At 41.5% G+C, this 27,004-nt stretch overlaps 2 protein-coding genes and 1 pseudogene across 2 annotated transcripts; 1 reads left to right on the forward strand and 2 right to left on the reverse strand.

The window, feature by feature from the left end:
- Nucleotides 1-330: 330 nt before the first annotated feature.
- On the reverse strand, nt 331-2,723 carry LOC124864391 (NADH dehydrogenase [ubiquinone] 1 beta subcomplex subunit 10-like). The gene is made up of 4 exons (XM_047359170.1): nt 2,474-2,723; nt 2,223-2,361; nt 621-760; nt 331-521 (listed from the first exon to the last, which is right to left on the reverse strand). The coding sequence occupies exons 1-4, from the start codon at nt 2,619-2,621 to the stop codon at nt 433-435; spliced, it is 516 nt and encodes a 171-aa protein (XP_047215126.1). The 5' UTR covers nt 2,622-2,723; the 3' UTR covers nt 331-432.
- Nucleotides 2,724-2,848: 125 nt separating this feature from the next.
- Nucleotides 2,849-10,002, forward strand: LOC124864140 (annotated as a pseudogene).
- A 70-nt stretch (nt 10,003-10,072) lies between these two features.
- LOC124864394 (testis-expressed protein 2-like) lies at nt 10,073-25,344 on the reverse strand. Its single transcript, XM_047359171.1, has 11 exons — nt 24,079-25,344; nt 17,016-17,216; nt 16,387-16,666; nt 16,097-16,278; nt 15,212-15,412; nt 14,449-14,548; nt 11,346-11,478; nt 11,121-11,258; nt 10,819-11,028; nt 10,579-10,699; nt 10,073-10,484 (listed from the first exon to the last, which is right to left on the reverse strand). Exons 1-11 carry the CDS (start codon nt 25,285-25,287, stop codon nt 10,338-10,340), a joined length of 2,922 nt encoding a protein of 973 aa, XP_047215127.1. The 5' UTR covers nt 25,288-25,344; the 3' UTR covers nt 10,073-10,337.
- Between the last annotated feature and the right edge of the window lie 1,660 nt (nt 25,345-27,004).

The following is a 27,004-nucleotide window of genomic DNA, read 5'->3' on the forward strand; positions in this document are numbered from 1 at the left end:
TTTTGAGACGGAAAAACAAAGTTTACAGTATTATATATCCCTTAATGTATTTGAGTTTTTTTTTTTTTTACATTACAAACGTAAGAAATTAAATTTTTTTAATGAATGAAAATCCATCCCTTATCACAATCTGAACTGGTTTACAGAGGATAGTTTGGTTATTTACAAAAACAGCCTTTATACTTTAATTATACTTAATGAAATCAGCTTAACCAAATATATTTTTCACAACATGGAGCACAAGTTAGGTTAGCAGCTAGTTGATTGATAATTGTTGGTTAAACAAAGATTTGGTTTGTGAAAAAAAAAATGAAGTTGTGCACTTAAACGTTGGCATATAACCTTACCACGCATTTATTGGAAGTAAGACTGTGAAAATAATCACATAAATTTATTTTACAATTGATACACTGGACAGAAAGAGAACTGTTCTTAAGCACTCTGGGCCTGAGCTGCCATCATTCGCTCTTTCTGCTTCATTAGACACTTCTTCGCGCTAGCATACGCTCCAAGATCTCCATCTGGAAAAGAATTAGGCCATAATTAAAACATATTGGGACTCTGAAAACAATTTCATAGGCATAAACATACTCTAGATGTGTCCAAGTTTTCACACTTACAGCGTGACTGGAAGTTCTTGGTCACCTCATGGAACTGCTGGATTTCTTTAGTGCAGTTCTGCTCGTAGCTGTTCCCTTCTCTCTGCTGACAGGCCCTCATTCGTTCCTGGACCACCTTCACAATCTCCTGATCCACCTTACTGTGGTGGGAAAAACAGTAACCCACGATTATAACTAAGCCCACTTTCTGCAGAAATACTAATGTATGTTTTCTCCGTCGGACATCTTTATTTGATCCTGTAAACCAATGAACAAAATCCCCAAATTTTTGGAAGTAAGATGGTGAGAAGCTGTCCTTTTCTTTTAAACTGGGAAAGGCAAACTTGAAAAAAACTGGTCTTTCTGTAACGGGTAAATAAATGTTACATCTGAATTCTTGATGCCATTCCAGGGAGATCTTATGTTCCACTCAGTGCTATCTGTAGGCTGGTTTTCAATCAGAAAAAAAGCAAATTCTGACAGGTCTCCTTGTCTTTATAGGACACTGTCACTGTGCTTTAAAACATAGCAGGCATTGGCCACTTGAGAAGATTTTTCCCATGTGGTTTTAAGATTTCTTCCTCATAAACCAGGCTCAGCAACCTTTAGAGTTGACTAAATAGCTTGTCTAGAGTCACAAAAGCTACTCGATTCTTTAAAAAAAGGTGTTCCTACAATACAAAAAGTGTTTATAGTACAGCTAAACAGCCATGACTTTATTACTATATTTTGATTTTAGATGAAAAATCTCAACACTTTGAAAAAATACAGTGAATGGTAAATTTCATGTAGGGCTGAAACAATTAATCAGATTAATCGTTTACTGAAATAATCATTGACTAATTTAGTAACTCAAAGATGTATACAGACTCTAAAACATGCCATTTCCTGAAAGAACAACCCACTCAGAGCAATAATTGGGCAAAAATTGTACAAAAACTTTATACATTTTGCATTAAAGATGAAAAACTTGTCTGTAAATATGATCTATCCAGAACTCAGGTGGCATAGCTTTAGTTTCACCTAGTACAAATCCTGTAAAAAAAAATCTGCTATCAAGCACCTTTTGCTCTCCGATTATTAATCGATCAATTCAAAAGATAGTTGGCAGATTAATCAATTACCAAAATAACCATTAGTTGCTGCCCTAATTTCATATTTACAAAAAAAAAAAAGAGAAAAAAGCATGCAATTTGTGGCCCTAATGAGGAAAAAATTACAGAACTCACTGAGCAAAATCAGGATTCCTTGTACTATTAATGGTATTCTGTTGTCATTCTATTTAAATAAAAATAATTTCTTGAAAACCTGCTAATATTTGCCTTTTTATTACACTTACAATTTCAAACGTTCCTCATTTCAATATTAGTTTTGGCTGCAGTTATGTCGAACCGCTTTGGAGGGTCTGAAGAACCACATGTGGCCCCAGAGATGCTGGACGCAGGCCCATGTTTACCAATAAGCACATCCGTGTTTATGTTTTACAGATTTAGACCCTGAAGGTTTCCTTTAATTAGATCCTTTAGGATTTTGTTCTAGTAGAAGAAATACGTTGCATGCTTTAGTCTTATATTCACACATACAATGCCTTGCTAAAGTTTCTGTATCATTAGTTTGACTCACTAGTCTCTCCTCCACTGCATCTCTGCCTCGTAGTAGCAGGGGTAATCTCCTTCCTGGCACTCCGTTAGGTCGGGCACACGGCGGAACTTCTGGTGGTAGTAAACCAGCTTGTTTTTCGACCGAATGCTGTCAATAGTATCTGGAGAAAGAGTGAAAGAAGCCTCATGCTGAGCACAGGCACAGGTAAAACCAAATGAAAGAAATGTTAGCTTGTACGGTGTCCTGTTGTTAGCCCAGTTAGCTTCTCTTACCTCTAAATGTGGTGACAGGAAGGTCCACGGTGTAATAGAAGACTTTAGACAGGATTAGAGCAGGGTTTGGCAGCGCAGTCTGCTTATCCACGACTGGAGTCTGCCGTGGAGGCTCTGGGTACGCTTCTGTATCAAAGTCTTTGGGCATTTTGTGCCTTGTTTTGATCAAGATTACACAGACCCTACAGTTCGACCTCGACAGCTCCTTTCGAGGTGGCGCATGCGTGATACTCACAGCACAATGGCGAATTAGAGGTCACCAAAAGAAAAGGTTCAAATTTCATTTAGCAGCTGTGGATATATTTTAAGATTATCTTTGAAAAGCGATTTTAATGAAAAATTACTACTGCTTTTCTTGACGAGTATATTTAAAACATGGAGGTCGACGGATAATGGTAATAGGTTGCATTGTTATACCGTTTAAATCCATTAGATGGTGCTCGAGAGCTACCGAGGGTCAAAAGTGCCACAATTCAGAATCAGAATCAGCTTTATTGCCAAGTTTGTGACACACAAGGAATTTGGTTTCAGTTCAATAAATGAATAATTTCTTAATTTTTAAATATTATATCATGTAAATAAAACTGGAAATACAATGTAAACATTTAAATGGTTTGATTAATAAATGTGGAAATAGTCATTGATTAAAATGATAAAATATAATTGTTGGCCCCCGTCCAAGATTTAATTAGTATGGATTTAATTAGCCCATACTCATGTTTTGCAGCACATCTTAAATGTATTTGATCTGTCAGCCTAACTAATTAAAGTCAGTCGATAGGCCTCAAATTTTTATAGACAGTGATTCTTCTGCAATCAATGTGCTGTGCAGATGAATTGTAGGACATGGATTATGAAAAAATAAAATACTGCGATATGATTTTAATATAATGAATTGAAGTTTCATTAATGATTGAATAGTTATTGATTTGTGTTTCAAATAAAATAATGACAGTGGTTTAAATATTGATAAATAATTTATTTATTTATTGTATTTATTACAGCTTTATTTAAACAATCACATACATGTTCCTTTAACAAAGTATTTATTTGTTGGATTCTAGCACTTTTGGCCTTTGATAGAAAGCTTAATGTAAGGTATTGGGATTTAAATCATTTTAACATGAAGGACAATGAAGAGAATTCATATAATTTCTTCTGCTGTTTAATTAGGAATATACTGAAAGAGCATATCTCACATCAATTTACAGATATGGTATCCTCCACCCTTCTAGGGTTGTGGGTCTTTTGAAACAGTGAGCATGAGGTGCTTTTCTGCAAATTCTTAGTTTCTTGCCAGAACCACCTTTGTTTAGCAAACTCCACACATTTCCATTGGTGATGGCAGGACAGAATAGGCTCTTTTTTCTGGCATTTCTCACAAACAATTAGCTGGCATGTGGATAATTGAAAGCTGTTTCATGAAGACTCGGTGACAGGAAGACCTCTTTTGTGGCTTTCTTTTAACAACAACCTTTTGTTTTAACCTCCCTTACCTTCCTAGTAAGTGTGCAAGGTGCCAAGATAAACATGATTCCCCTTCTAGTCTAGTGCCCACTGCTTAGAAAAGACTAGCCTTTTTGAATTTATACCACAGAAAAACTGTCATGAGTTACTAATTAAAAGTTCCCAGATATTGCCATTAATATGAAAAAGTACATTTGAAAAATGATTCAGCCCTAAAGGACTAATGATTGCACTAGGTTAGTTTTCAAATAAACTTCAGGAGTGAGCTGTGTTTGATAATATTTGATTCCAGTCTTCTCTGGGATGACTCAGATAGTATTGTGTCACATTGCATCTTCTAGTAGGTTTATTTTTAGTTGACAACGTGATCATATGAATAAGTAAACACACTCATAGAGACCCAAGGAATTATCTATACTCTGACAGCAGGTAATGGTAGCAACATCCAAAATCTCTCTCTCATTAGAACAGAGTAAAAACACATTGGTATGAGGTAAAATCTTTATTCTCTAGGCTGGGATAAATCACTTTCTGGGTCCAATTAAACCTTGGTTTCATGACAGTTAAGTCTTCTTTATTCTCCCTCTCTCCTTTATTGGTTGTACGGTTCCCGCTGACTGGGCCTCCTGACCCGCCCCAAAGCTTTGACCCTTTTCTTTTTTTTACCCTTTTCCCCTCTAGCTGTTTTCTACTGTCAGGACTTGGCAATGATTTCCTTGTTTGAAAGCGAATACGTCTCTTGGACGGGGCCAAACACCAAATTAGAGTGCCTAGTCTGTGTATCACTTTATGTGTGACACTTGGACACTTGTAGCAGCACTAGTTAATTTCTCTTGCTATTCTTCGCCTGGACGGTTGCAGCATCATGGTCAGTATTGGGACGCAGTTTTGCTTACTTTGGGATTTTTTTGTTGTTGTTCTTGATTTCTGGTCTTGGTATTGTATTATGTCCTTGTCCTTCACATGAAAGCATTTAGAAGTAATAAACTAAATATAAATTGTAATTGCTGTCACTGAGGAGACCATGTGAAATTAGTGGCTGGTTATGTAAAGTGCTCTTCATTGTCTGAGTTTTACCTTGGTGTGAATTTCTGGTTCTGATTTGGACACAGATTTCATATGAGACCTCTAAAGCTAAAAGACGCCTTTGCATTATGACCTCTGGTTTTAATTCAAGATTACAACTTAGCACTACTTTTATTAAAAAATATCAGAATGTGAAAAAAAAAATTGTCAAGTAGTTTAAATAGTGTAAACTTTGCCTGGAAAAGAAATGTTTCAGAGCAAATTTTATCTGTCTTATGGATGTTCAGGATTTTTCCTGCTTCTATTCAGTGCTGTTGATGGTGTTTTTCAGTCTCATCGCAAGTTCCACGCCCCACGCCACGGGCACATGGGGTTCCTGCCCCGCAGGCGCAGCAAAAAGCACAGGGGTAGGGTACGCACGTGGCCCAGAGACGACCCCAGCCACCCCGTCCACCTCACTGCCTTCCTGGGATATAAGGCTGGCATGACCCACACTCTGAGGGAGGTGCACCGCCCTGGCCTAAGTACGTACAGCTACTTTAGGGAAACTACCATATGTATATTTCTACAAACATTACATTTAAATGGAATGTGTCAATAACAGTAGTGCATAAAAGTTGTTCAGCTTCTAGATTTACTTCCATGAAGTTCTATCACAAAAATGTAGTTACTGTGTGCTAATTTATGTCATATGCGTGGTCAAATTACCTTTTATCTTTTGTATTCCATATTGAATTCATAGTAAATATTACCATTTTGGTCAAAAACATACACAAAGTCATCATAAGCATGAATTTCAAAATAATTTTTGTCTTTTAGTAATGGATTTGAGCCATTATTTCCAAAGTGGGAAGTCAATAAACTTTTAAAATCTTTAAAAAGTGTAACTAGGTCCATACGTTTGAATCTATAGTAATTTTCTCTGAACCAAACAGAGTCATAATTAAACATATGGGTGTCCACATATAAAGCCCACAATTACTCATAACCCTTGTAGATTTAGGTTTAAATTAATCTTTTAATTTTCTCAACATGTTTCTTCTGACTGGGATTAATATTCACTTTTTGGAGTGGTCCAGCCAAAGTCCCGACTTGAATCTAATAGAGAATCTGTGGAAGAAGCTTAACATTGGGGTGATGGCAAGGAGGCCTTCCAATCTCAAAGGCTTAGAGCTCATCACAGATAAATTGTCAGAAAACCAGTTGAAACATGCAAAAATCTGCACATGAATTACAATAAAGGTACAAAAAGAACATTTAACACAATTTTTTGATGTGTATCTAAATTTCTGACTGGGACTGTGTATATGTCCAATAAAATCTTTTCCGTTTGTGTCTATATTACAGAGATATCAAAGCGAGAAGAAGTCGAGGCTGTCACCATTATTGAGACCCCTCCTGTAATTGTGGTGGGGGATTGTGGGTTACATTCAAACAGTCCGGGGCTTGCGTGCTCTGAAAACCATCTTTGCTGAGCATCTCAGTGACGAATGAAGGCATCGATTTTATAAAAACTGGTGCGTACAGTGGTTCGTTTATCACCTACACCAATGCTTAACTGAGAGACCAGCTAAAACCCGTCTCTTTCACATACCTACACTGAGGTTGTCTGTGTTTCAGGGTGAAGAGCAAGAAGAAGGCTTTCACCAAGTACAGCAAGAAGTGGCAGGACGAGACCGGAAAGAAACAGCTGGATAAGGATTTTAATCTGATGAAGAAGTACTGCTCAGTCATCAGGGTTATTGTTCACTCTCAGGTGGGCTAAATCCAACTGTTCCTCAGTGCCATAGTGTAATGATAGCTAGTCAACTCTCTTCCTTCTCATCCACTTCAAAAGGAGCATGCTGACCACATGAGATAGACAGAACAGCTTTTAAATCCTTAGCATGTTGGCTTGGACCACCGCAGTGAGTCTGAGGAGAACTTTGGAGTAACATTTCAAATATTAGTTTAAAAATATTTTTCAAGGTCAATCCTGGCACCTAAACCAGATTATTCAAAGCTTGGAAAATCCACAGATCTTACAAATGCTTCATGGGTCAATTTTTCGCAGTGTTGATAACACCTTATGCTTTGGAATATGACCTCTAATAACTCTAATTATAGCTGTTGGAAAGCAAGAGATCTCTCAAATGGACAGGTGACATAATAATCCGAGACTTCAAAGCTCGTTTTACTACTAATTCCTTTGTTTCCAGATGAGACTGCTGCCTATAAAGCAGAAGAAGGCTCACATCATGGAGGTGCAGCTGAATGGGGGCACAGTCCCAGATAAAGTGGACTGGGCCAAGGAGCACCTGGAGAAAGCTGTGCCCATTTCTGCTGTCTTTTACCAGGATGAGATGATTGATGTCATTGGAGTCACCAAAGGTCATGGCTTCAAAGGTAGGAACTGTGCTGTAAGTTGTTGCAGTAACAGGGCTGTCCATAGTATACAGGAGAAGATACTGTAGACTGTATCTCTGCCTTCTGCTTTTAGGAGTGACAAGTCACTGGCACGCAAAGAAGCTCCCCAGAAAGACCCACAAGGGGCTGAGAAAGGTGGCCTGCATTGGTGCCTGGCATCCTGCACGCGTGTGCTTCACTGTAGCTCGGGCCGGTCAGAAAGGCTATCAGCACCGTACTGAGATCAACAAGAAAGTAACCTGATACCTGATCACAATAGTTTATTTACATTTTCTCAAAATGATAAATATATCTCCAAATAGAGGTTCTCTATTGTGTCCTCAGATATTCCGTATTGGCAGAGGTGTTCACATCCAGGATTGAAAGGTGGTGCGAAACAACGCCTAACTACGACCTCAGCCAGAAAACCATCACTCCAATGGTACTCTCTGAATTCAAGTCACTGCTTAAGATAAAACTCATGTTTTTGTAGCACCCTCCCCCTTTATTGGCACTCCTGGTAAAGATGAGTAAAATGCCTTAAAATAAATCCAGTTGTCAGTTCACTAGTAAAATCTTACCTTACATAGGAAGATTTGCTGCAATTCTGTGATCGTGAGATTTGAACTTTGCTGTTTCTGTTTGGATTTTATGTGATAGGCCAAGACAAAGCATGGGATTATTGTGAAGTGAAAGCAACAGTATACATGGTTTTATTTAGAAATAAAAATCTGTAAATTGTGGCAGGCCTTTGTGTGCCCTTTACTCTGATTCACATAAATAAAAAAACCAACTGCTTTTAAAAGACATCTAATTAGTAAAACTAACACTGCACATCATCCTGAAAGGTGGCAGCATTATTTGGGCAAACTTTTCTTTATTAGTAGATGAAGGAACGAAATACAGGAAAACCTGTTAGAGGTGGCAAAAGACTTGGTTCTGGGGTGACGGTTCACCCTCCAGCAGGGCAGCAACCCTAAACATGCAGCCAGAGCTACAATGCTGTGGTTTACATGAAAGCATCTTCATGTGTTAAAATGGCCCAGTTAAACTGCAAATGAGAATCTCCAATAACACCTAAAAGTTGCTGCTCTCAACTCTCTTCCCAGTTTGACTGCACTCGAGCCGTTTTGCAAACAAGAATTGACAAAGAACTTCAGCCTCTAAAGGCACAAAGCTGGTAGAGACGTACACTTAAAGACTTACAGCTGTAATGGCAGTAAAAGGTGGTTTTGCAAATATTGACTTCGCTGCTGAATACCAAATGGATACCACATTTTCCAGTTTTCTTCTACTTTATAAATGTGCACTACTTTGTGTTAGTCTATCACTTTAAATCGCAATAAAATACACAACAAAAGAATAACAATTTGTGGTTGTAACATGACAAAATGCGAAAAAACAACCTTGCAAAAACATGGGTCCCATGTCTAGCCCTGTTCGTTTCATATGCGTACGTTTTTAAATATTGTTCTAACTCTAACAAATGGGATCATGTTTTTGTGGCCATTTTTTGACACAAAGATTAATACCTGCTTTACTGGAACTTAAACAGCATGTTCCTTTGTCTTTTTATTTTTAAAAATCAGCTAAGTAGGCCTCTTTGGTCTGCCATATTTGTAACTCAGGGAAACAGGAAGCCATGGATTACTGAGTCATGTTCCTTGGCACTAATAAAAATCTCTGAAATTGTAAAGCAGAAATTTAAAAATGCCTCAGGCTCCTATTTATGTAATTATTGGAGAGACCATGTGTGTTTTTTTTTTTTACCTAAAAAATCCTTTTTTATAATCAGTGAGAGAAGGATACTGCAATGAAAGATTTATTTATTAATTTCTTTACACAGATTTTTACCAGAGATACCAATAAATGTGGGCGGTGGTGTTTAATCTGATTCTCCCCAGATAATTTTTGCATGTAGTAACTTATTATTCCTACTTGACATTTAATGAAAAATGTATGTCTTTTTTTAACATATCCTACGTTTCTTAATCATACAACAGATAATAAAGATAAATTAGTTTATTAATAAAGGTAGTTGAGGTGTTTTTTTAGTTTTCTTCCTAATAAAATGCAATATATGTCCTGAGCTGTCCTGATAAAAATATTTTTCTCCATTGTCTTCTTTTCTGGATTTTCTTTCTTTAGGGGAGTTTTCCCCGCTATGGTGAAGTAAATAATGATTTTGTGATGGTGAAAGGTTGCGTTGTTGGCCCTAAGAAACGTGTCCTCACACTCAGAAAGGTGGGAAGACTTAGTTTTACACAAAACGTACAGAGGAGTACGCTGTTAAACCTTTCTCTGATTTTAAATACTTAATAAACACTTAAGTTAAAATTGTATTTTAACCCATTTAAGTATGCGTGTCCTCCCACAGTCTTTGCTCACACAGACATCACGCAGGGCCAACGAAGCCATTGAGCTCAAGTTCATCGACACCACTTCCAAATTCAGCCAGGGGCGCTTCCAGACAGACCAGGAGAAAAGAGCCTTTATGGTGAGAGGAAGAAAACTTGTGTTCACACTTAAATCTAACAACTACAATGCAAGAAGCAAATGTGTCATATGAATATTGAATATATATGAATATATTTGCACTTTAGGGGTCTGAAGTTTTATTTTTAACACTATAACCTCCGCTTTATTCATAGGGGCCACTGAAAAAAAATCCTCTAAAGGCAATGCCTTTAGAGGAGGCCTGAAAGAAGGGCTAAAATTCTTACAGAATAATAAATTTATTTTACTTATTCACAATGTGGTCTTTTTAAGGGGGCAGTCATCCTGGTCACTAGCAATTCTGACGGTCCCAAGGTCACAGTTTCACTTCAGCATGGATTCAGGAAGCATCTTTCCTGCGCTAATTACCAGGTCATTTAGTATGACCACCAATCTGCTGCATCCTAACGCTCTTTCAAACATTCATCACAATAGATGCACAACATCTAGTTTTCTTCAACATAACATGCTCTGCAGCCACGAGGTAGTGCTATTCTGACAAGTATTCCTGAGACTCCATGGAAGATTGGTGAGAAGATGAAATCACAGAAGAATCGCTGGATGCAGGCGGTTTTTCCAGGCCGGAGGTCATCAGGGGCAGATATAAATCATCCATGTTGGGCATGACGAATACTTTCTGTTCGGATACAGAAAGTATCAACATTTACTAATTAGTGAAGACATTATGAAATCATCTCACGGCAACACAGATGCTGAATTGAAGGACTGACCTGGAACTTACACTGCAGTTTTTTCTCAATCCACTCTGTCACATGAGTGAAGGTGACTTCCCTCTCTCCAAGCATGGGGCGCACATGGAGGTCTAACCTTGGAGGCTCCCGGAAACTGTACCTGAAACCAGACAAATGTTAGTGAGGAACGTGACAGAAGGAAAAACCAAACATGCAGTTTGTAGTAAATTTATGCATATGAAAAGTTTAAAAAGAAGTCAAGGCTGGGAAGGTAAGTACCATATCCTATCAGTAGGAGGAGGAGGTATGTTTATAGTAAGCGTTCCAGAAAGCTCCAGGACCTCCACACTGAGCATTAGAGGCATGTTGGAGACCTCAGCTATTTTCTTCTTGATGTACTCATTTTCTGTGGCCTTTTGGAAGTATTTGGATTTTGCTATCTTGTCCACAAATCTCAGGATTTTTCTGCCTGTGCTACCGCCTGTGTGCCTGTAACGCATCAAAATGGCACAGATCCATACTTTTACACAGCTGAGCTGCTGTTCATATATGATTTATTCATGTTTATAGCAAAAATTTACCCATCAGCTGCTGCAGGAGTATTTTTATCAACTAGTGAACTCTGTGGATCAGATGGGGGTATTTTGTCTTCATCAGAAGACCCAGCACTGGAGGACTCTTCATCGCTATCTGCCAATATACACCGCCTCGGCTTAGAGCTGAAAAACAGTTGCGTGGGTTGCTGTGAATCTCTTTTCTTCATTCAACCCAAGCATGTGAAATAGGCATTTTTCTTGGAGGCTCACCCCATTTGCAGGTTCTCAGGAATGCTGTGAGCTTCACCTTCTCCCTCTTTGCCAAGCTTACACAGGTTCATCTTAGTCTCCAGGGTCATCTGAAGGCAGCCTGTGTACACTAACTCCACGTCCAGCCACAAACCTGATGATAAAACAGGAGGAGGGAGTTAAGCAGCAGGGATACATGAGGTTTCTTGGAGCATGAGTCAAAAGATCCTCTTGATCTAATCTGGCTGGAGAGATGTTAGATCAGTAACGCGTGGGTTCAACATGTCATGGAAACCTTGATTAAGAGGATTGCAAATCACTTCACTAAAGGAGACAATGAGAGGCCGCAATTCTATTTGTTACACAACAAATAAGATTATGACCTGAACCAAGGGAGTGTGCTTGTTTAGCTTGCCAATGGTGGTCCTTGTACTGCCTTTAGTGGTACTAAGAATCCATTTTTCATCCATCCATCCATCCATCCATCCAGGGTTCCACCCCGGACAGGTCACCAGTCTATCACAGGGTAACACACAAACAACCATGCACACACTCATTCATACACCTAAGGGCAATTTAGAGAGACCAATTAACCTAACAGGCATGTCTTTGGACTGTGGGAGGAAGCCAGAGTACCCAGTGAGAACCCACGCATGCACGGGGAGAACATGCAAACTCCATGCAGAAAGACCCCCCGGTCGGGAATCGACACCAGGACCTTCTTGCTGCAAGGCAACAGTGCTACCAACTGCGCCACCGTGCAGCCTAGTTATGTAGACAGGTCCTTCTCAAAAAATTAGCATATTGTGATAAAGTTCATTATTTTCCATAATGTCATGATGAAAATGTAACATTCATATATTTTAGATTCATTGCACACTAACTGAAATATTTCAGGTCTTTTATTGTCTTAATACGGATGATTTTGGCATACAGCTCATGAAAACCCAAAATTCCTATCTCACAAAATTAGCATATTTCATCCGACCAATAAAAGAAAAGTGTTTTTAATACAAAAAACGTCAACCTTCCAATAATCATGTACAGTTATGCACTCAATACTTGGTCGGGAATCCTTTCGCAGAAATGACTGCTTCAATGCGGCGTGGCATGGAGGCAATCAGCCTGTGGCACTGCTGAGGTTTTATGGAGGCCCAGGATGCTTCGATAGCGGCCTTTAGCTCATCCAGAGTGTTGGGTCTTGAGTCTCTCAACGTTCTCTTCACAATATCCCACAGATTCTCTATGGGGTTCAGGTCAGGAGAGTTGGCAGGCCAATTGAGCACAGTGATACCATGGTCAGTAAACCATTTACCAGTGGTTCTGGCACTGTGAGCAGGTGCCAGGTCGTGCTGAAAAATGAAATCTTCATCTCCATAAAGCTTTTCAGCAGATGGAAGCACGAAGTGCTCCAAAATCTCCTGATAGCTAGCTGCATTGACCCTGCCCTTGATAAAACACAGTGGACCAACACCAGCAGCTGACACGGCACCCCAGACCATCACTGACTGTGGGTACTTGACACTGGACTTCTGGCATTTTGGCATTTCCTTCTCCCCAGTCTTCCTCCAGACTCTGGCACCTTGATTTCCAAATGACATGCAGAATTTGCTTTCATCCGAAAAAAGTACTTTGGACCACTGAGCAACAGTCCAGTGCTGCTTCTCTGTAGCCCAGGTCAGGCGCTTCTGCCGCTGTTTCTGGTTCAAAAGTGGCTTGACCTGGGGAATGCGGCACCTGTAGCCCATTTCCTGCACACGCCTGTGCACGGTGGCTCTGGATGTTTCTACTCCAGACTCAGTCCACTGCTTCCGCAGGTCCCCCAAGGTCTGGAATCGGCCCTTCTCCACAATCTTCCTCAGGGTCCGGTCACCTCTTCTCGTTGTGCAGCGTTTTCTGCCACACTTTTTCCTTCCCACAGACTTCCCACTGAGGTGCCTTGATACAGCACTCTGGGAACAGCCTATTCGTTCAGAAATTTCTTTCTGTGTCTTACCCTCTTGCTTGAGGGTGTCAATAGTGGCCTTCTGGACAGCAGTCAGGTCGGCAGTCTTACCCATGATTGGGGTTTTGAGTGATGAACCAGGCTGGGAGTTTTAAAGGCCTCAGGAATCTTTTGCAGGTGTTTAGAGTTAACTCGTTGATTCAGATGATTAGGTTCATAGCTCGTTTAGAGACCCTTTTAATGATATGCTAATTTTGTGAGATAGGAATTTTGGGTTTTCATGAGCTGTATGCCAAAATCATCCGTATTAAGACAATAAAAGACCTGAAATATTTCAGTTAGTGTGCAATGAATCTAAAATATATGAATGTTAAATTTTCATCATGACATTATGGAAAATAATGAACTTTATCACAATATGCAAATGTTTTGAGAAGGACCTGTATATATATATATATATATATATGTAACTTATATATATATCCAAATGACATTGGAGATGTCCTCAGTTTCCCTCTTTGAAAGGTTTCTAGATCACTATGTCTTGGCTCCTCCTTCTTTCTAATGAACTTATCTGTATCGTCTCACTCTATCATCAGTCGTACTTAAGCTTGTCTTTTTCTGCAACACTCTGCCAGATTTTTGTCTGCCAAGTTTGGATTAATCAGGCTCACAAACAAGCAGATGTTTTCCGTGTCTGAACTTTAAGTTCTGGTAAGGATGCGTTCTGACCCCAGGAACTGTTGTCCTTGCTTTGCATAGGTTTCGTTTGGAGGTAAAACATTCACCTTACTGTTAGCCATTTAATTTTCTGCTTTCAAGTAAGGTAAATGTATGATGATCTTCCTTCTGAAAAGTTCACCAAGACAATATCTGACCTAAACTTTCTACATGTCTACAGTTAAAGCAACAATTACAAATATTGGCACCTTAGGGTCACGAAGTCCTCATTGCAACAATCTATTTTGAGGGGTTTTTGTACACTTTATCAAATATGCAACTATTTTCGCATTGGTTTGAGTATAACAGAATATTAATGTTGTGTGTTGTCCTATCTAACCCACGTCACACTGGGCCAGACAATTTAGTTTTCCTAATGTATCTTGTACCTGAAACACAGAGAACCAGGGTTGAAATAAATGTTCAAAGTTCCTTGTGCTGGTATAAAGCATACTTTACCTCTGCGGTCCAGTGTAGGTTTTGATGTGGTTAAGACCTGAGGAAGGCAGCTTCCCATGTCCAGATCAGCCAGCGTCAACTCGTTCATGAAGTAAGGAAACTGTATGAGGCAGGAGAATTTCATCTGTAAACATAGTGTTTTAATTTCAAAGTAAAAAAAAAAAAATTAAAGAGGTAGGTATGTTCCTCTAACACAAACCAATGAGCTGGAAGAGATAGCTGTAGTGTGGATGAATGTGTGCATGTGGGAGACTAAAAGGGATAATGTGAGTCAAAAAGAAGAGGGAATGAGTAATGGGGGATGCAGCGTCATCATTTCTCTTTTGTGAAATAGAAGGTCTCCACCTGCCTTGGAAACCTGGAAGAGCACATTTTCAGCAAAGGCTTTCTCTTCCATGTAAACAAAGAGCTGAAGAGTATATGTGAATATTGTAAAGTCGTATTACCTTGACCAAAAATAATGCTTACAAGAAAGTGTTTGCTGCTTGCATGATATTAAAAATAGTTGAGAATCTCGTTTTGACTTCAGCCATCTATGTATTCTGGATCAACCTGAAAATCCTTGAACATTTAATGTGCATTGACTGCACTGTATCATTGTATCACTGTGTCATTGTAATGTTTTTCCTCGTGTACAGCGCTTTGAGTGCTTTGTTGCTGAAAAGCGCTATATAAATAAACTTGACTTGACTGGTTGATGGATCACATATTTAAAAACAACTGCCAAAAACACCACCGTTACCATCCATGACATGTGCTTCACCTTGATCTTGCTGAGTTTCTTCTGGATTTTGTGAGCCACCTGATCGGCCCAGTATTTCTCTCTAAGAAAGTCCCAGAAAATCCTCCCCACCAGGGAATTTATCCAGGCGGGCTGGCCGTCTGCAGAGCATCCACCTGGCTCAGTAATTGCCCCGGAGTCACCTCCAGCTTCACTCCCAGAAGCACGATCTTCAGTGGAGATCTGCAGAAAATACCAAGAAAATTGTTCCTATATAGGGTGACAGAAATAGCTGTTCAATCTGGTACTTGGTTTAATCACCAATTCCCATCACAGTGCATTGCAAAATAACTCCTAGCCCTTGAACGTTTTCACATGTTCCCATGTTACATCAGCAAACTTGTATTTCATTGGGATTTTATGAGATGCCAACACAAAGTTGCACATAATTGTGGGCCCCTTTAATGTAATACCCCTGAATAAAATTTTGAGCAACCAATTGCCTCAGAAATCACCAAATTAGTAAATAGAGTGTACCTTTGTATAATACAGGTGGACTTTCAGAGGCTTGCTAGAAAACAGCCTCCAAAGCTTTCAACATCTCTTAGAGCACCTTTCAAGCCACAATCTTGGCACAGCTCTAGACTTACCAAGACATTGCCATCCACCTAAACTGACTTTAGACTTTTAAAGGCCAACCTTCAATGTTTTAAATTCCAGCTTTATTCCTTTTAATTCTAATTAATACCTGCAAATTCCCATAAATCCTAAGGGTAAGTTTGGAACTTGGAACCCAAGGTTTAATACATCAATGTTTGTGGTTGTGTTGACAAAATGTTAAAAAGTTTATGTGGTATGAGGTGGTTTTGCAAGGCACTACTTTTGTAATTTTGGCGCTAAAGCTAAGTACAAATGTAGTTTGTGAACCTTTTTGCCAGCTGAGGGGCTTCCTTTGGCACTGCAGCTGGGGCTGGGCATGGGACTGTATCTATCTGAGTCAATCGGCTGCATCATGTAGGTGCTGTAGTCCAACAGCGTTCTTGTTTTAATCGATAAGTCAGGAATCTCTTCTGTGCCTTCCTTTACAGCCTCTCCTCCACTCTGTGCTTCTGAGTGACAGACAAAAGGTGACAGTTGGTTGATAAATCCCTGATTGTTTGCATGCACCTTCAGCAAAGTAAGATAAAGTGCTCACTAGCTAAATATGTTCTTATTACCTGCGTTCTCCTCTGTGTTCGATTCACTTTGGACTGCAGCCTTCGAGGCAGATAGAAGGTGCTGAAACCACTCCTCTTTCTCTCTTCCTGTGCGGCCAAACAGATACAGAGTGACAGAGGACTGATGGCTGGGGATGGTGGACCTCTCTACTGTTTCACCCTCCTCCTGCTCTTCCAATAGGCTGTCCACCCCCAGCTCCCCCTCAGCCAGAGTGATGCAGATGGGGTACTTCTTGTTCCAAATCCTCTTGCGAGCTAAACCAGGAGGCACCAGAGACACCTGGGAGAACACATTTGCATCAGGCACTGACAAATAGGAGTCATTTCCATTTTATTTTCCATCTCCTAAACCTTCATTGTGCACGTTAAAGGGATGGCATGCAAAAACTTAATTCGGTCATTAAGCTGAAAGGGTTTATACCCTCTTCCGGGCAGGGAGGTCAAGTGTATTCAGTGCATCATCACTCAGTCCTGTAGGTCTTTCACCTCCGTGTTAGGTGACAAAGTGGACGCAGACAGGTCAGTGTGAAAAGTTCAATTCAGAGGTCACCTCAGCTTTGTCACTTACCTCACACTGTGGCCTGTTCTTCTGAAGTGAATAGGTTAGATTTAATTGTTAAAACATTCACCTTACTGTTAGTCAGCTGGTAAGTACGGGAGTGCAAAAACACGGACTTGTGGAGTGGCTCATTGAAAGTTGCCCACCGGGGGATGTTGGCATGGGGTTCTGCCAAGCGCAGCCGGCTGCTATCCAGCGTCACATACACTGAAAGCATTATGGAGGGGTGAAAGGTATCAGGATCGTAGCTGTGCGCCTCATTCATCCAGCCCTGGAAGTAAGCAAACAGGCCTTTAAATCTCAAATAATACACAACAATGCAAGGAAGAAGAAAGAAACTGTGAATTGGTTTTAAAGTGTCAACAATGGAGCAAAATGTAACAGAACAGCTCAGCAGGAGGGGAAACATGAGACCCAGCGGAATGCATTCATATCCGATCACAGTGGATGTATCTGAAATGTCACTTTGTTTATCTCAATAGCTCTGTGTTCATTATGACCTTCTCGATGCTGCTGAACCTGCAGAGCCTGCAGGCAGTTTGTTAGACAGAAATAACCACAAAAATATTCTATGAAGGACTGCTTGTGCATTACAGCATCTCACATATCTGCTATTGTGCAGACTGTCCCTCATGCAAAGATCATTATATAGCTGCAGGCTTATTTTCATGTAGGCAAATAGTTAATGTGACAAAAAGACAGCCTTTAAGATGATCATGCGCAGAGATAACAGAATATATAGCCACAGTAATGTCTTTTTAGAGGTTGTGCATGACCTATTGTAGGTCAGTAGGTTAACTGAAACAATATTAAGATGGAGATATTTTGCAGTTAGTTATATTTTATACATTACTTTTTCTGCTTGCAGGATGAAAGTCAATATTAACTCACTGTTTCACAATAATGTGTGCACTCTGACCAATGTAAAAAAGTGAAGTATAAGGAAAGAAATGCTTCAATTATACTGTATTTATTTTGAAAAGATTGGTTGGGGCACTTAAAAACATAAATTTTTTAGTGTGAGATTATCTTATTGCAATTTTACACACCTTTACTGGAAGAACCAATCCATATTGTTAGGACTGTATTTGTTGTATTTGTTGCATTTATTTGGCATCCTGGAATCTCCGCTGCAAGACCCAAAACTCTCCAAACTGACCACTTTCAGAGATTTAAAACAGCTTTTAAAGAAAGTGTCTAATGGATGTTTGTTGCTGTTGCTTTTATTGCTTTAGATATATCTGCCAGGTTCTGGGAGTTGCTGACTTTATTTTGTGCCTGCTATTAACTGTGCTTCACCCCTAGGTGCCGCCTGTGCTCTGTTGGGTTAAGGACATGTGTTTCCATCTCCGTGATCAGCTGGGAGGTTTTAAAAGGAGCATGCTGCCAGCACTTTGACGCCTGAGTGTTTTGCCTCTGTGGTACATTCAATTGGCCAAAGTAAACGAACTCCATGTTTATGCTAAGCCTAGACTTATTGATCTTGTCCTTACTTGTTTCCAGGTTCAGTTTTGGACACAGCTCAAGTTCCTTTGAAGAACCTACCCGCCTTCGCCTTTTCATGCCAAGAATTCAAGTTTGGATATTCGGTCAAGCTCCGCTGGCAGCAACCGGACTCCATAACCTCAGCTTCCTCCAAGCGAACCCTGTCCACCCTCCAATGAGCGGCACCTCTGGACTCCATCTGAAAGAACGCACCGAACCTAAGTTCTGATCCTTGGGAAGGATCAGTCAAACCTACGTAACCAGGCTTATCAAGCTTACCAAACCCGGAACCTTAACAGTAAGATACATTACACAGCAAATCCTAACTGTTACAATCCACCACTTACCTGTTACCTCTCCATGCAGCCAAGGAGTTCCTGTCCTGGACCACGCCTTCCATGATCCTGTGATAAAATAAACGCTTTAAACTTTTTGAGTGGTTTCTGCATGTGGGCCAAATCGGCAACAAACAAAGTGACAGAACACTCAGGCCAAGCCGACCCAGCAGAGACACTTAAAAGAACTATTTCCGAACATAGTCACCAAATTCAGGCTCAAGGTTCATCTCTCCGCTCACTCCACGAACAACAGAAACAAGCTAACCAGCAGCTTGAACAAATCTCCTCTCTCTTGCAGCATATCCTCAGTACCAAGGACTCCTCTTCGCCTGGTGGTGCTACCGAAAGTCCGCTGTCTCAACAATTACTTCTTGGACGTGACGTAACTTCCCCTAATCCGGAGTAATTTTCTGGAGAAATCAGAGACTATGGAGGGTTTCTGCTACAGTGTAAGCTGGTGTTCAACTGGTCACCTCAATCTTTTCCTCACGATGATGTCAAGATTTCATATGTCCTAGGGTTATTAACTGGAAAAGCACTTCGGTGTACAGAATCTAGATTTACTGATTGTAATCAGTTTGGATGCACCTATGATGAATTTATCAAAGAGTTTAAACAAACATCTGCTCAAGAGACTGATCAGACTCACATTTCACGCCGTCTGTGGAGCTACAACAACAGAAAAAACCTTTAACTGAGTTCTCCATAGATTTCCGCACATTCGCAGCAGCTTCAGGTTGGAATCAGTCGGCTCTTAAAGCCATATTTTTTCAGTCGTTGGATGAGGCCGTAAAGGACGAGTTAGTCCTGTTGGATGAGCCTAAAGAATTAAACGATTTCATTGCCCTAGCTATAACAATCAATGCACAAATGAGAGAGAGAAAAATAATCTGGTCTGGGCGTCTGGTAAATAAACCACAATCACCCTCAGGCTCTAGATCTACTTCCGCAGCACCTCAGCCGCTCTGTTCCGCAGAACCAGAACCCATGCAACTAGGGAGGACCAGACTTGTGGTTCAGCTGATTTTGTGTTTACCTGCCGACTTCGGCCAAAAGGGGGGGTCCGTTGACTGTGAAGGGGAAGGCGGTGCACTAACTTTGTAGCTCCAAGACCCCTAGATTTACCTTGCCTGCCACCTTGTTATTTAATAATGAACTTATCAGCCTGTCAGCCCTAATCGATTCTGGTAGCGATCAAAATTTAATTGATCAAATCCTAGTCAGTAAATATCAAATTGAAACGGAACCTCTCCCTACGCCATGTCAAGTCCAAGCTCTGGATGGAAATTCTCTCTACGGCATTACCCACCAGACCAAACCGCTCAAACTGATAATATGAGGTAATCACAGAAAATATATTTCGCTTCTTGTTTTTCCCATTTCTCAGAATTCTGTAGTCCTAGGCTTTCCCTGGCTGCAGATTCATAATCCTCATCTCAACCGGGCAGAAGTTCGAGTCAAATCCTGGTCATCTAAATGTTTTTCTCTTTGTTTACAGTCAGCTGTTTCACCTAACATCCCGGTTATGGACCATAAGGGGGAGGAGCCTTCAGATCTCACTCAAGTTCCCTCTGAATATCATGACCTGAAAATGGTTTTCAGCAAATTCAGGGCCTTCTCTCGCCCTCCTCACCAACCCTATGACTGTGCAATTGATCTTCTTCCTCGAGCACCTTTACCATCAAGTCGGCTATATAATATTTCTCAGCCTGAATGGATTACCATGGAGAAATATATTTCTGAGTCTCTGGCAGCTGGAATCATCCATCCATCATCCGCTCCACTTGGTGCTGGTTTTGTCTTCGTCGGCAAAAAGGATGGATCATTACGCCCATGTATTGATTACCGTGGACTTAATCAAATCACAGTTAAGAATAAATATCCCTTACCATTACTCTCATCTGCTTTTGAACCAGTCCATGGTTCCACTGTGTTCACTAAGTTGGACTTACGAAATGCTTACCACCTCGTCTGGATTCGCAAGGGAGACGAGTGGAAGATAGCATTTAAGATGCCCCTAGGGCATTTTGAATATTTGGTTATGCCATTTGGACTTAGCAATGCACCTGTAGTGTTTCAGGCGTTAGTGAACGATGTGCTGAGAGATTTTTTGAATATATTTGTTTTCGTTTACTTAGATGACATTCTCAACTATTCTAAGAACATCATCGAACATCGCCATCATGTCCGTCAAGTCCTGCAACGTCTCTTGGAAAATCGGCTTTTCATTAAAGCAGAAACATGCGACTTCCATAAGAGTTCAGTCACCTTCCTGCGGTTCATTCTAGAGGGTGGACAGGTACGCTCAGATCCGGACAAAATCAAAGCAGTCCTGGAATGGCCACTCCCAGCTTAACGCAAACAGCTCCAGAGATTCCTTGGATTTGCACATTTCTATCGGAGATTTATCCGCAACTATAGCCAAACTGCTGCTCCTCTAATTGCATTAACTTCTTCCAAAATTCAGTTCAAGTGGAATCCGGAGGCCGATCGAGCTTTTCATCTATTGAAGCAAAAATTCTCTCAAGCGCCCATTCTGATCCACCCTAACCCAGCCAAGCAGTTCACATTAGAAGTAGATGCCTCAGACATGGGAATGGGGGCGGTACTCTCTCAAAACTCTGACCTTGATAAACGGCTTCATCCTTGTGCATTTTTCTCCTGCAGATTATCAAACGCTGAACAAAACTATGATGTGGGGGACAGAGAACTACTAGCCATCAAACTGGCACTGGAGGAGTGGCGACATTGGCTGGAGGGTGCCGAGCATCCTATTTTGGTATGGACGGATCACAAAAATGTATCCTATCTGCAATCAGCTAAGCGGCTTAATTCATGTCAGTTCCGTTGGTCTCTTTTTTTTTCCCGATTTAACCTCTGCCTTTCTTACAGACCTGGCTCTAAGAATCAGAAGCCTGATGCCCTTTTCCGTCAGTTTTTGTCTGATGAGTCCGAAAAACAACCTGCACCCATCTTACCTCCCAGCTGCCTTGTAGGTTCACTTGGGAGATTGAGAGTATAGTCCAACAAGCTCAACAACATGAACCTGACCCTAAGACCGGACCACTTAACCGTACTTTTGTTCCCACCTCTGTTCGAGCGCAACTTATCCACTGGTTCCATTCAACTAACTTTTCAGCTCACCCCGGAATCAGTCGGACAGTGGCTTTGATCTCCAGGAGATTCTGGGTGCCGTCACTACACAAGGACGTGACTGAATACGTCAAAGCGTGCGCCACATGCGCTCAAAATAAGCCAACTAACCAGCCCCCAGCAGGTTTGCTCCAGCCCCTCAGTATCCCTGCACGCCCTCGGTCTCACATTGCCCTAGATATTGTTACTGGACTGCCTAACTCTCATGGAATGACCACAATCCTCACTATCATAGACCGCTTCTCCAAGGCCTGTCACCTCATTCCTTTAAATAAATTACCCTCTGAATTACAAACTGCAAACCTACTAGTTAAACATGTATTTCGGCTTCATGGGATACCACAAGAAATCCTCTCTGATCGTGGTCCCCAATTCACCTCCCAAGTGTGGAGACAATTTTGTGCGGCTTTAAAAACCAAAGTTTCCCTGACTACAGGTGACCACCCACAGTCCAACGGTCAAACAGAGCGCATGAATCAGGAACTAGAGAGCATCCTTAAATGTTTGACTTCCTCTAACCCCATAGACTGGAGCAATTTTTTACCTTGGGTGGAGTACTCACATAATGCATATATCTCATCTGCAAACGGTCGTTCCCCATTTGAGGTTTCGCTGGGCTATCATCCACCATTGTTCCCCGCCAACCAGAAGGAGATAGCTGATCCATCCATCAGACATCACATTTGCTGCTGTAAGCGGGTTTGGGATTCCACGGTCAGGGCCCTGCAAAGAACCGCACTCCAAAACAAACACTTTGCTGATAGACGGCGCCGGCCGGCGCTTCTATATCAACCTGGTCAAAAGGTCTGGCTCTCATCCCGGGACATCCCACTTAAGTCTTCTTCATGAAACTCTCTCCTAGATTCATTGGTCCTTAGGAGATATTGTCTGTTATTAGTCCCACCACTGTTCGCCTCCGTCTCCTGCCCAGTTTCCGGATTCATCCCACTTTTCATGTGTCCCAGCTCAAACCTGTGGCCACCAGCAGGTTTTGCCCTCCGGCCAAACCCCCTCCACCCGCCTGGGACTTTCAGGGGCATCCTGTTTATTCGGTTCGCCGCATAGTGGACTCCCATCGGCGGGGTAAGGGCTGGCAATACCTCGTAGATTGGGATGGTTATGGTCCTGAGGACCGTTCTTGGGTGCCTTGGTCATTTATCTGCGACCCTTTTTTAATTAGTGACTATCCTGCTTCTCTTGGCTTATCTGGGCTGCCAGGTGGCGGCCGTTGAGGGGGGGATGATGTCGGGTTCTGGGAGTGGCTGACTTTATTTTGTGCCTGCTATTAACTGTGCTTCACCCCTAGGTGTCGCCTGTGCTCTGTTAGGTTAAGGACAGGTGTTTTCCATCTCTGTGATCAGCTGGGAGGTTAAAAAGGAGCATGCTGCCAGCACTTCGACGCCTGAGTGTTTTGCCTCTGTGGTACATTCAATTGGCCAAAGTAAACGAACTCCATGTTTATGCTAAGCCTAGACTTATTGATCTTGTCCTTACTTGTTTCCAGGTTCAGTTTTGGACACAGCTCAAGTTCCTTTGAAGAACCTACCCGCCTTCGCCTTTTCATGCCAAGAATTCAAGTTTGGATATTCGGTCAAGCTCCGCTGGCAGCAACCAGACTCCATAACCTCAGCTTCCTCCAAGCGAACCCTGTCCACCCTCCAATGAGCGGCACCTCTGGACTCCATCTGAAAGAACGCACCGAACCTAAGTTCTGATCCTTGGGAAGGATCAGTCAAACCTACGTAACCAGGCTTATCAAGCTTACCAAACCCGGAACCTTAACAGTAAGATACATTACACAGCAAATCCTAACTGTTACCACTTACCTGTTACCTCTCCATGCAGCCGAGGAGTTCTTGCCCTGGACCACGCCTTCCACAATCCTGTAATAAAATAAACTCTTTAAACTTTATAATCTTTTTGAGTGGTTTCTGCATGTGGGTCATATCGGCAACAAACAAAATGACAATTTCGCCTCATTTGTGTAGGTTTATTAGGTTTGTTTTAGTGTCACTGTTTGTGTGAATAAATTCCTCTCAGAAAGGAGAGCACAGGTCTTAATGAGTTTAACTTGTATAAATAAACTTGCACAAATTAAATAACTAAATAAAAAAAAAGAAATAGTAACATTTACTACAAGTGTCTCCCAGGAATTACCTCAATGATCTCTGTATCCATGAGCTTTCCATCCAGCGGATCCACGTTCATGTGTCTGGACCTGCTTTGACACCCCTGTTTGCCTCTACTGCCGGCGCATCGTGGGGCAAACACAAAGTCCACCACCAAGCCCAATATGAAGCCGTATGCAATCCCCATGGACAGACCGGACAAGTACGGAGGCAGAGGAAGAACGAAGAGCCCGTAAGCCAGTAGACTTACGGGGATGAGCCAGTAAAAAGGCAATGATGATCCTGAAAACGAAACTTGAGGATAGGAGTAACTTTTATGATGTCTCTCTAGGGATCTGTTCTGAAGCTCCACCACTTGGATCACATCCCCAAAAGTGCAGATTTCCAGATGCTTCTCTCTGCTTTGGGTGTTTTGTTTTGAGAACATTGAAGATTGCATCAGTGACTCTTTTTGAAATCTTTTGAGTGGAGCATCACACACAGTTATGTGCTCACTGTCCATTCTCTTTCTACATCTGAGGTCTGAATCTTCACTGCTCCCGTCTCTTTCACAGCTGCCCTGGGAGGCTGGCGAGTCTCCTGTACCAGACCCTCTACCCTGCTTGGGGTTTCCAGAGCTCTCGTCCCCCATGATCTTACTCAGCATGCTCAATGGATCTTGCATGGCCTCTGAAAACCTTCTCCTGGTGTCCTCCAGCTCAGCAATCAGGGAACTGCCCCGTGGTTCAGTAGGAGACACGCTGCCGGCGGACAAAGGAGATACCCAGTCTTCATTTTCACTCAGCATCCCTGATACAGCCCCATAGTCTGGCAACTTTGGATGAGTAGCCTGCTTCCAGAGATGTAAATGCAGCTTGGAGTCTGACTTTGAGAGATTGTCGTCAGGCTCACCCCGGCGGGAGATCTCTGTACTGAGGGACTTGACCAGGCTGAGGAGGGGTTTATCTCTCAGGGTGCTGCTCTCCGTCGGTTTTAGGTCTGTGGAGGAGGATTTGACCAAGCCAGTTGAGATGAGGAGGTCTGCTGATGATGCTGTCAAATCAGATAAGGATCCTGGAGATGAAGGAGGGTGGGGCAGGTAGAGGGGCTGAGTGCGGGGGTTTTGGTTCAGCTCTAGATTCATTCTTAGACTGAGGTCATGCTGACACTCCAGAGTTAGTGGTTTGTCTTTGGAAAAGACGACTGAGGGACCTTCATCAAGGTGGTCCAGGCTGAAGATAAGCTTGCTCTCCTCCATGATGAATACAAACCAGAAACTGTAGGTCTAGCTGCTTATAATTGGTAGTTTATTGAGACATACTCTGCAGATGGAGTGGAAAAAGGACAACATGTTAAACTGTGACTAAAGTCTGTGCTTCAACACATTCACTTTATATCACTTCATATTGACCTTCCCTTTTAACCCTACAGCCATTGTTTCCAAGCCCCTTGGATATATTTCCTTTATTTTAAATAATTCCTCTGCAGGCATTCAGGGCACCAGAGCCAGGCCAAGGTAAGTGGACTAAGCTGCTTCTAAGTGCCTCCAGACCAGCGGGGGGCACCTGCGAGCCCTTGAGTTCCCCTATAGTGTGTATCTCAGAACTTGTTTTGTTATTGCTTGTAATAATGATAAGCTGTTTGTGATTTTGGACCCTCACAATTTTGAACCTCTATACTTTTCGTACCCGAAAGGTCGCATTTGGGTGAAACAATCAATAAATGCAGCCTGTTTTTTTATCGACTTACACCAATTGGTAACCTCCATGTTTTGCTTCATAGTTGCTTTGACAACCAGTGATTTAAAGAAATTTTCTAAAATATTGACTCCATGTCTTCCCCTCCTTCCAAAACTGTTCCCCTGCAGAAATTCTGGAAAACCAAAACCGAAGAATAAGTAAATAATCTGCTACTTAGGTCCTCAAGGCTAGTAGGGGGGCCCAATAACTTTGACATTTTCTCACAGTATGTGTCTCAGAACTTGTTTTAATGTCTTTTTTTTGCAGTCAAATTAAAGTGCTGGTCATTTTGCACCTTTGTCAATTCGTACTTTTGATAATTTGATAGGTTTCGTCCCAGAATTTGTTTGGGTATGAAACATCATGTGGTTGTCTGTCAGATGACTTTTGGACACAATATGACAATTTACTACATTGTAATTATAATCTACCTAAATGAAATGTGGTTAAACGACAAATAGATAATATCTAGCAGCAGGAAGTCACATAGTTATATTTGATTTGATTGGGGATTGTAATATTGTATATTTCATAACAGCAACCTGTCCAAAATAAGGATCAGAACCATAATAAATGTAAAACGCAAAAACAAACTCTTCAGAAAACAAGTAAATTAAATTATACGTGAGATTTCAGCAGTATCATGACTTTATATCTCTATGATTAAGGAAAATATTTAACTACAAAGAAAAATAATCTGATAGTTCAAATATATCAGAATGAAATGGAAGTAGGAAGGGACAAAATTTTGTAAGCAAGGATATGAAATGAGGGGATGAACTGTGAAAAGGGTGAATTAACCAGGAGCTATTAAAGTAATCATGAATAAGCTGACTTTTAAATTTGCTCCATTGTTTTTTTTAAAAAACAGCAGAAAACCTCTACTTGAACCACAACCTTAACGTGGTGGAGGGGTTTGAGTGCTCGCATGATCCTAGATGTTGTCTGGGGCTTAAATGCTTCTGGTAGGGTCTCCCATGGCAAACAGGCTCTGGGTGAGGGGTCAGACAAAGAGCGGTTCAAGACGCTTTCATAAGGACCACAAAATCGAGGTATGTGATGTCGCCCGGTATGGCGGAGCCGGGGTCCCACTGTGGAGCCAGGCCTAGGGTCGGGACTTGTCAGAGAGCACCCGGCGGCCGGGTTGCTCCTCGCGGGACCTGGCCAGAACAAGAGATGTGAGGCCATCCCCCGGTGGGCCCACCACCTGCAGGGGAAACCATGAGGGACCGGTGC

This window comes from Girardinichthys multiradiatus, chromosome Y (genome assembly GCF_021462225.1).
Source record: "Girardinichthys multiradiatus isolate DD_20200921_A chromosome Y, DD_fGirMul_XY1, whole genome shotgun sequence".
In the NCBI taxonomy this organism is placed as follows: Eukaryota; Metazoa; Chordata; class Actinopteri; order Cyprinodontiformes; family Goodeidae; genus Girardinichthys; species Girardinichthys multiradiatus.